Source organism: Bison bison, unplaced genomic scaffold (assembly GCF_000754665.1).
Source record: "Bison bison bison isolate TAMUID 2011002044 unplaced genomic scaffold, Bison_UMD1.0 scf7180017864327, whole genome shotgun sequence".
Taxonomy (NCBI): Eukaryota; Metazoa; Chordata; class Mammalia; order Artiodactyla; family Bovidae; genus Bison; species Bison bison.
Window position 1 is genome coordinate 5114472 of NW_011494899.1, and position 10826 is coordinate 5125297.

Consider the following 10826-nt stretch of genomic DNA (forward strand, 5'->3'; position numbering starts at 1 on the left):
GACAACTGAGGTTCCAAACTAGGGATTTAAATAGAGGGCACATCTCCCATCAGAGACTTTGGGATTACTGTCCCTGACATAGATCTACAAGACGTGGATGGTATAAAAATACAAAGTATATTTCTATCTTAAAATCTGGAAAAGGGGAAGAAACACGGAAGAGCTAAAACTGTTAAATTAGTTGAATAAAATAACTTCTGTAGAGATACACAAGTAAGATAACTTTTGAGTTGGTTTATGTTTTAAAATTCAGAAAGCTCCTGCTGATTTTACTGTGCAGAGCTGCAGTACACTGGTAGTGGCTGCTTTATCACCTCATCTCTGTACATTTATTAGTTTCTTATGTACTTTAGAAATAAAGTCAATGTAAATAAGTAAAGCCAGTTCTTATTATTGTTACGTGACAACTATAAACTTTTCTTTTGCTGGAAAGAAGATCTGTCAATTCACCAAGTTATATTTCATCACTCATTTGATTACTGCACTTATTAGAATTATACTTTGCTGACCCTGTTATTAAAATTTATTCTGCAGAGGCCTATACTTATCTCTTAAAGATTCTAAAGACCTGTTACATGTATTTTCCTACTTTTCTTACCAAACTAAGCTATTCTGTTCCACCTACTTCATTTTTCTTGAGTTGACAGTTTAAAGCTAATATCAACTACATACCAATTTAAGTATGAGACCTCCCATGAATGAACAATATTTTAATGATCATGAGTTGTACCTCCCCACTGACATTTAAGGGCCACTGACATTCACTATGAAGAAGAAGACACTATATAGAAATTATATTACCGCATAAATCAAAATTTGCTTGGAACGACCATGCATTTTCCATCAAACTCTAGACTTTTTCAAATTAGTATTCTTGTTACATGCCCTTCTCTTTGAGGGAAATAAATTGGTTCAAACATACAAATTTCTAAAGATCCACAGATGTTTCTCTACAACCCATTAAACAAAGAACCAAGAAAAGTGCCGGGCAGAGTCTACTCCAATTGGCTGACACTCTGAAGGGAAAAATTAGAAGAAGAAGGTCCAGGAGGAAGGGACCGAAACTAAGGCTGGCAGGTGCTGGCAGGTATTTTAATCACATTCTCAGGAAAATACGGACAAGCATGTTGTGTGGTTTCTAGCTAGAAACTGTTGAGGAAATAGGACAGCGCTAGCCTCATGTTGCTCTTTTTATGGAACAGACTGGAAATTCCTGGAAACCACAGCTACCTTGGAGGCAGTACAATTAGTTAGAGGAGTGTGGGCTAGAAGCTAGACACATCCTCCTAGCTCTGTGACGTTAGGCAAAGAACCTTATTCTAACCTGGTGGCCATGCAAGGGAGCTGAAAGTGCTCACGTCTGCTTCTTGGGGCCTGTTACCTAGGAGTGACTCAGATATTTTCTGCATTTATTCCCCATTTCCCATGCTTAGACGGTAAAGCGTCTGCCTACAATGAGGGAGACCCGGGTTCAATCCCTGGGTCAGGAAGATCTCCTGGAGAAGGCAATGGCAACCCACTCCAGTATTCCTGCCTGGAAAATCTCACGGACGGAGAAGCCTGGGGGGCTACAGTCCATGGGGTCGCAAAGAGTCGGACATGACTGAGCAACTTTGCTTTGCTTTACTTTTACTGCATCTAAAAAGCCTTTGACAAAAAAAGAAAAAGGCTTTGACTTTGTGGACCACAACTCTGGAAAATTCTTAGAGAGATGGGAACATCAGACCATCTGACCTGGCTCTTGAGAAATCTGTATGCAGGCCAGGAAGCAACAGTTAGAACTGGACATGGAACAACAGACTGGTTCCAAATACGAAAAGGAGTACGTCAAGGCTGTATATTGTCACCCTGGTTATTTAACTTATATGCAGAGTACATCATGAGAAACACTGGGCTGGAAGAAGCACAAGCTGGAATCAAGATTGCTGGGAGAAATATCAATAACCTCAGATATGCAGATGACACCCCTCTTATGGCAGAAAGCAAAGAAGAACTAAAGAGCCTCTTAATGAAAGTGAAACAGGAGAGTGAAAAAGTTGGCTTAAAGCTCAACATTCAGAAAACTAAGATCATGGCATCTGGTCCCATCACTTCATAGCAAATAGATGGGGAAACAATGGATGGAAACAGTGACAGACTTTATTTTGGGGGGGTCCAAAATCATAGCAGATGGTGACTGCAGCCATGAAATTAAAAGACGCTTGATTCTTGGAAGAAAAGCTATGACAAACCTAGACAGCATATTAAAAAGCAGAGACATTACTTTGCCAACAAAGGTCTGTCTAGTCAAAGCTATGGTTTTTCCAGTAGTCATGTATAGATGTGAGAATTGGACTATAAAGAAAGCTGAGCACCAAAGAATTGATGCTTTTGAACTGTGGTGTTGGAGAAAACTCTTGAGAGTCCCTTGGACTGCAAGGAGGTCAAACTATTCCATCCTAAAGGAAATCAGTCCTGAATATTCATTGGAAGGACTGATGCTGAAGCTGAAATGCCAATACTTTGGCCACCTGATGCAAAGAACCAACTCACTGGAAAAGACCCTGATGCTGGGAAAGACTGAAGGCAGGAGGAGAAGGGGATGACAGAGGATAACATGGTTGGATGGCATCACTGACTCAATGGACATGAATTTGAGTAAACTCCAGGAGTTGGTGATGGACAGGGAGGCCTGGTGTGCTGCGGGGTCACAAAGAGTAGGACACAACTGAGCAACTGAACTGAATTGTATTTAATCCTCACCACACAGGCAGTAAACAACAAAGTCAGAATTACCACCCACATCTGTCTACTCTAATAACCTATACTTCAATGAGGTGAAGAAAGGATCTTATCCCTGGGGGCCCCAGGGAATGAAGTCTCCCTGAGAATACTCGTAAAGAGTGTGTGTGGAAGGACAGGGGTGGATTACAGATCTTATGAGAGTGGTTAGCAAATAAAATGAGTGGTTCTTGGGTTTTCCTCCCAAAGACCCAGAAGGGAAATTCGAGTGTGGCCTGCAGACTGCACATAGAACTTGCCCCTTTTGGGGAGAGAATGGTGAGGAGAGGTACACACAGACCAAGGTCAAAAGCTCTGAGTACTTGCTTCTACAGCAGCTCCCAAAACCCTGGTCCTCTAGAGGAGTTGCCACTGAAGCAATGAGGGCTGAAAGAAGACCACTTGTGTAAACCCCATGTGTTTTGAGGTCAGAGAGACTTGCAAGGCTCCTCTGTCCATCGAGATTTTTCCAGGCAAGAATACCAGAGTGGGTTGCCATGCTCTCCTCCAGGGGAATCTTCCCAACCCAGGGATCAAATCTAGGTCTCCTGCATTGCAGGCAGATTCTTTACCGTCTGTGTCACCAGGGAAGCCCAAGAATACTGGAGTGGGTAGCTTATCCCTTCTCCAGGGGATCTTCCTGACCCTGCAATCAAACCAGGGTTTCCTGCATTGCAGGCAGATTCTTTACCAGCTGAGCTACCAGGGAAGCCCTAGTGCTGCCAATTTCTTAGCTATGATATGGGGGCACCACTTCACACCCCCGCTCGAGCTTCGGTCTGCTTGTCTGCCAAATGGAACAACGGGATCCCCCTTCAGGGACAGCAGGCTCATACATGTACTGCAATAAGATGGAATGGAGAATATGGAAAATGATCTAACTTTAACATGACTCCTGACCTGCAGGACCCCAGTGAAGCCATGAGGCGGGTACTGAGGAAAGACAGGAGCTTCCTCTCTGCTATAGCTATGGTCTTTACCTCCTCTCCCCTCTTCTTCCTGCTATCCCAAGAACCATGAAACATCTGTTCCAACTTGCTCTCAGCACAACTGCAGCTCACTAAGCTGGTCCACATTCCTCCTCCTACCCTTATCCCAAACCGTCCAGGGCATTCAGACCACAGCAACGGTCTGCTTTTTGTTCCCACATGCTCCCTGCTCTAGAGATGCCAACGTATTTACTATTCTCCAAGTACGAACCTTGTTCCTTTTCTTCTGTCTAAAGAACAGACTATCCTCTCCTCTGCTTATTGTCAAGGACACAACATCTAAAAAGTCATCTCCAGTCACCTCTTAAATCATTTACTAACCCCACCTCTGGGCACCCAGGGTACTTAGCTGGTGTATCAACGATATTAGCACATCGATGAAAACAGAACCTGTGAATCTACAGATTTGTATTATTTATATACTTCCCCAGCACAGAACCAAGTGCAAATAGTGGGTAAGCAATAGTAATATTATATAACTTCACTAGGAGGATTTCTGAAAAGTCTACTGAAAAAATCTAACTCATTAACTGAAAGGAGATTCTGTTGTGAACTGGGTACACTGACAGCAGGCTCCCAGGAAGGAACGAGTGGACCAACGGCAGTCTCAGGTTCTCAGACTCGGGAGTAAGTAACTTGCAGGGTAGGCGGGGTAGAGGCGAGAAGAGAGGTAGACCATCAGCAGATTACGTGATACATGTATGCTCCATTAGGTTGAGGCTCCTCACTGCCTTTTTTGTTGGGCAAGAGAAAAGGATGTGGTTTCCATGGTACTGTAAATATTTTTAATCCAACAAAACCCCCTTCTCAACAAATAACCCTCCCAAATATCAGCTCATTAAACAAGACTTCTTGGATGAGAGAAAAATAACAGCTTCAAGGGAAAGCAAATGTAATTTGCATTTCCATAGGAAACTCTAGAATTATGAGAATTTCTTTGAAAGAATTCTGGGTTTCTGTTATAAAAAGATATTCCAAGTACAATAGTTACTTGGAATAGTTACTACACAGCCAACAAGACACAGGATAACCACACTGTTTTTTTTTTTAACCACACTGATTTTATCCATTAAAAAAAACAAATAGAAACAACTTCCAGGTTATATGCTAGTCTCGTAAGAATGGATGGTACACTGCAAGATCCCAGCTCAAGCCCCTCAACAGCACAAATGGAAGAGCAGCTTCCCCCACGTACCTGTCTCCTCGACGTTCCACCCGTAGTTTCGAGAGTCTCGTAGGGCTTGACCTAACAATGCTGCTTGGTGCATCAGTTTTTTAGGTATGCAACCCACATTCACACACGTTCCTCCAAGACCTACAAAAGCATTGCAAAATCAGTTTATAGCCTGATGTACAATCCTCCAAAGAAAAGGGCCAATGGTTATTATCATTATAAGGGAGAGGGGAACTTCCCCATCTACCCCTCTTCAGTTCTTGTGGTTAGACAAACAAATCTGACATGAGACAGATCAACAGGAGAAAAAGAAATACATTTTAATTTGTGCACATGACGCTTTCATAGAAATGGGACCTAAGAAGTAGCCAAATGAAACAGCTTTTCTATTTTTTAGACAAAGAAAGAATACATTTGTGAGGAACTGACAGGACAAAGAAACTGACGTTTTGGGTGCTCAATTAGTTAAGAATCAAAACAGAGTATGGGTTTGGGATAACAGGTAAAGAAGTAACAGTTTTCTTTACATTAGGCTTCTCAGCCCCAAATTCCCTATCTTTTGTGGAAAGGGTGTCTTTCTACTTCCTTAGATGTAGGGAGTGCACCTTTCATGTGACGTACTTCCTGCTTTCAGGCAACAGAAAGGAGGGCCAGAGTGTCCCACTGGTCGTTTATTAAGTAACTTTAATTCAAAATAATCAACGTGCCATAGTGCATATTTTGGGTGGCCCACTCCAAGCCCCAATGCTATTCTATGAAACATCGCAATTCATTAATGTAGTCAACACTGTTTATACGAGTTTATCCTTAAGTCACAACATTTCTAAGATCAGAGAGCCTTACAGACTAAACACGGCAAAACTGCCCTAAAACGAAAAGGAGCAGACTTCCACAACTTCCATGTACTTCAAAAATTCATAATTGACTGCTGATAAAAAAGCCAGATATTGAGACTTTACTTTGTGTACAACCTTATACTTGCCACTAAAGGGCATGGCTGGACTGCAGTGGGTCTGAAACCACATGCAAAGTTTGGTAAAGGGGATTTCCTGACAGTCCAGTGGTTAGGACTCCACACTTAACTGCCGAGGGCATGGGTTTGATCCCTGGTCGAACTAAGGGAACTAAGATCCCACAGCCACACGATGCAGCCAAAAAGTAATAAAAAAGTCTAGGGTACATGAGCAAATTTTCACAGAGGTGGTCCACAGCCTTCACTGATTCTCACCAAAGGATTCATAACACTTTGCCTGTCCCTAAAAAGAGTTAGTGTCCCTGAACTTAAAGAACATGGTGATAACCTGTCTCCATTAGAACATAATGTAAGCAGCCCAAATGGAGAGGCACCCAAAATGCCAAGAGTGCAAGACGGCAGAGGACTGCACAGCTTGGGAAACCAGCAGCCCTCCAAGGAGAATGCTGGTTGAGTGGCACCACAGTGTGTGAGCTCCACAGGCCAGCAGGACTACATCCAGTACAAGAACATGCCTGACATGAGGTGACACCTTAACAAGTACCTGATGAATGAATGAATCAGAAATTGTGACACTGGCTTACCCAGACTTCCTGCCTCCTTCTAATTTCCACAGCCAAGTCATCTTGATGAAATTTACCTATCACATTACTCCCCTTCCCAAAGGTTTCCCATGATGCTTGGATTATCAGGACCAAATCCCTCATCTTGGTCCACAAGGACCTGTACAGTCTGACACTTGCCTTCCTCTCCAGTCTTAGCTCCAGCTTCTACTACCCATGCCACAACCACCAAACCTACCCCAGGGCCTTTGTATGTACCTTCTTGTGAGAAAGAGAAAAGTTGCCTGGAAGACTCTTCCTCAGCTTTTGGCAGGGCTGGCTCATTCTTACTCTTTGGGTTTCATCTAAAAGCCACCTCTTCAGAGATCGCCACTGATAACAGCCTCAAAGTTTAAACTCCTTTCTTTACCCAGTTCCTCTCTATTCCACCAAGTAACTTTTTCAGTACCATGTATCACAATTGGTAAAGTTCTTGTTCATCTTTTGTCTTCCACGAGAATGTAAACTCCACAGAAGCAGGAACTTCACATCAGGTCTACACATTCACTGCTATATCTCCACAGCCCTCATTCATAGTAAGTGTTCAATAAATATTTATTGAATAAATAATGAACACAGAATTCACCAAGACTAAGAAGAAGCAAGGGGTATCCATTAAGGTATCTAATTCCAGTTCTTGTTGGACACAGGAGACAGATTTGAAACAGAAATCCAGGAAGAGTTTAAACTTTCACTTATTAAGCCCCTAAATATACTAAGTTACTCAAATATTTATCTTTAAATCATCAGAACAGCTGTGGATACGGTTTTGTATTATCTTGACTCTGTGCCAAGGAACCTAAGTATTCAACATTTAACTGGAGTCCATTCTGACCTAGCACAAGTGAAGGAGGTAGGTGTTTTGTTTGTTTTTTTTAATTTATTTAATTTCAAAATTGGATTTTAGAAGTCATTCAAACCAAAGCCAGGGGAAAATCTGCTCCTACAAATTCACTTCTAAGGTATTTTAAAAGCTTACCCCATCTAGTTCCAAGAGGGGTTGGAGTGACAAAATCCAGAACCATCACCTTCTTGTCATATTTGGCTGCCTCCTAGAAAATAAATTATTAAAATGAGTTGGAATGGTTGACATGATGGACTGGAAATGAACTATTAAAAATCAATGTTATTTTAACACAGTTATAATGTCTAAAGCATAACTAATTATTAATACCTGACAATTTCACATACTAAGATGACTAGTGCAACTCCAACGTAAAAATTAAACAAGGGTAGTTCTAACAACATGCAGATTACAGTTGTCAGGATCTGACTACTTTCCCCATATCCCAGGACACACAAGGAGCCTTGCCTTGGCGGCTGCCAGTCCTCCAGAACCCCCTCCAATGATGATGAGGTCGTAGTCATAGGGCTCCGGGAGATCCTTGGAGCCATTCATTTTCACTGGATTTTGAAGTCTGTTTTCCTGAGAAGCCTAAAGAAGAAAAACAATGGAAGAGAAAACAATTTAACTCAAAAGCAGCAATGTCTGAAAAGTTCTGTGAAAGGACCCTTTGAAGAAAAACAGAAGGCACTTCCAAAGGAGAAACACAGTTTGTTACATCACAGCACACAATGGGAAATGTTCACCCTTCCCTCAAGTGGTGATCAGTCACCTGCTTGGTGGTAGGACTGTCCTCATGCCCCCTCCACGTGGCAGACAGCTACTGTAACGGGTCTGCAGAGTACACGAAACTAAGGTCCTGATGGCCCGAAAGAATTAACTTACACCTGAGTTCAGTTTGATCAGCTTTTTCCTAGCATTTTTAAACTATGCTTTAAATTATATTTTAAAAACACCTGTACTGTATGTTTTTAGTAGACTCAATACAATTTGGCAAACATTTATACTTTCTAGTCAAAGGTAGAATAATGAGTATACAAAGGTTATAGAGTAAGATAGGACCCTGCAAATGGCAACTGAAACAAGTTAGCCAAGTATTTTTCTACATTGTTTAGGTAAAGCATAAAATCCGAAAATTCAGTAGAAAATCATTAACTGGCATTTACCTGCAGGAAAAGTTAAAAGTCCCTGCTTTCATAAGATGTTTTAAATAAACAGGGATGGCGGCGGGGGGGCGGAGTTAAATAAATAAGTGACCCTTAGGCAGATAAAGCTCATTTCTTTAATCTGCCTATGCATGAAGTTACCTATATTTACTTTCCATATACTTGGCATTTATAATATAAATTTTTAATTTTACAAAATCCTTTGATTCTACTAATTTTAAAACACACTAGTTACATATTTGGGTGGAACACTGTTTTGGTGATGCATTTAAAATTTCTTCTTATTAAAACAAAAATCTGCTAACATAAGAGAATGATTGGAACAGCTGTTACCAAACACACACACAAAATTTTTTAAATCAAGTTTTAACCTTCGTAATCAAAAAAGCCCCCAGACTTACCAGCCCAGACTGCACATTTTCCTCCTGCCTACCATCAGATGTGGGGGGCAAAAGGCAGAGCTTAGGGTCAGTAGAAAAGGATGCTTGGGAAGAGGAAGAGGGTGCGGTGTGCAAAGGTGGAGGAGGCGCGGCACGGCTGCCCGCAGGCAGTGCAGCAGGCATGCATGACGGTTCAGGGACTAAAGGGAGGACGCCTGGAAACCAGCAACAGCAGGGGCATGACTGCATCATCCTGACCGTCTGCACAAAAGGTCTAACATGAAAGGCTGGTAAACACAGCCAGTATTCATCAACTGGCATTATGGCGAGGTTCCTCCTCCAATGCAAGGCACTGTGGGGAGAAAAACATCCCTTCAGATCAAAGGATCAATATGAGCTTCAGGTCGTAAGCGTTACTCTCTCTAGCTGATCTCACAGCATAAGGGCTGACTCGCTGCTTTAGAAGAATTAACAAATAAATGAAGCTAGATGTTCTTCTAGGAAAATAACCATTGTTAATCTAAGCCTCAACACAGATGGTGCCAGAACACAATCACTGGCTGCCTATATAAAAACCACCCAGTTCCTATAACCACTTCCTCTACTATTGAATAAAACAAAGAAGGAAACTGTCATGCTGAAGAGCATGCTTCCTCCACCAACCATCATAATCTGCTCTCTACTGAAATTCTGTATCAGACCTGGGTTCTTATGGTTCAAGTTTAAGAAAAATTGTATCAACCAGTGCACCAATTTTACAAAGAAAGCTCTGGGTGAACCTGAATATTTTTAATTCTGTAAAGTAAAATCAGAAGGACAGGGAATTGAGGTATTCAGCTGACTCCAGAACTAAACATGATGTTTTAAAATTATAATCCAATTTAAAACTGAAGTTGCTGTCATTCAATTCTAAGGAAGAGGTTGCCCACCAGAGATGTAAGACACACAGACATACACCTCCTTGTCCTCTACAGCATAAGAAGAAGCACACAGATGGCGTAAGGAGAGACGGGAGAAAAATGTCCCCCGTTCTCCAGTTAAATTGCTAGAAACAGTGGCCACTGACCAGAGCAGCTGATAAAGAACAGGAGTTCTCAAACTTTCAGTCTCAAGATGCCTTTAGAACCTTAAATTATTTAGGATTTCCCACAAAGAGCTTTGAATAATGTGGATGGGGCTTTGAATGTTAGAAACTAAAACTAAGAAAAAAATTTTAATATCTTAAATATAAAAATATGTAAACTATTAAAATATCTTTAAAATTTAAATACAAACATTACTGCTAAACATAAACAACTGATTAAAAACATTTTTAATTTGTGAGAAAAGTGGCATTATTTTATATCTTCATAATTCTCTGATGTTTGTTGATAACAGACAGTGCACATCTCTTTTGTGTTCAGTCTGCTGCACCACATCGCCTGCTATGTAACCTCTGGAAAATTCCATGGCAGACTTGTAAGAGAATCAGAGTGAAAAAGACAAAGAGCAAATTACTATTAAGATCATTTTGACCTAAAGGACTTCTTGAAGGGGTAGGAGTTGGGGTGGGGATCTGGACCACATTTTGAGAACTACCCACAGAGATGTAAACATATACCCTCCTCTCCCCAGCAGCTGTTAGTGAGGCTTACAGAATGTACATTCTTCCATCTGCTTCTCAGTGCCTTTCCTCTAACCCACCCCTAGTAAACACTGCTCCAGACTCCCCAGAAAGGCACAATTCAGAAAGCAATTAACATTTCTTTAAAATTAGAATAAGTCATCTTTATTCTCCCCCTCCAAAATCAGGCTCCAAAATCACTGAAGATGGTGACTGCAGCCATGAAATTAAAAGATGTTTGCTCCTTGGAAGAAAAGCTTTGACCAACCTAGACAGCATATTAAAAAGCAGAGACATTACTTTGCCAACAAAGGTCCTTCTAGTCAAAGCTATAG

At 41.3% G+C, this 10826-nt stretch overlaps 1 protein-coding gene across 2 annotated transcripts in view; it reads right to left on the minus strand.

Moving 5' to 3' along the window:
• The window catches only part of TXNRD1 (thioredoxin reductase 1), a 63256-nt gene that overhangs the window by 31766 nt on the left and 20664 nt on the right, over window positions 1-10826 (minus strand). For both annotated transcript variants that reach the window (XM_010853410.1, XM_010853411.1), the window contains exons 3-5: window positions 7811-7933; window positions 7478-7550; window positions 4945-5064 (exon numbers count right to left, since the gene is read on the minus strand). In XM_010853410.1, coding sequence (XP_010851712.1) covers window positions 4945-5064; window positions 7478-7550; window positions 7811-7897 — 280 coding nt within the window. In that variant the 5' untranslated portion in view covers window positions 7898-7933. The remainder of the gene's footprint in view (window positions 1-4944; window positions 5065-7477; window positions 7551-7810; window positions 7934-10826) is intronic.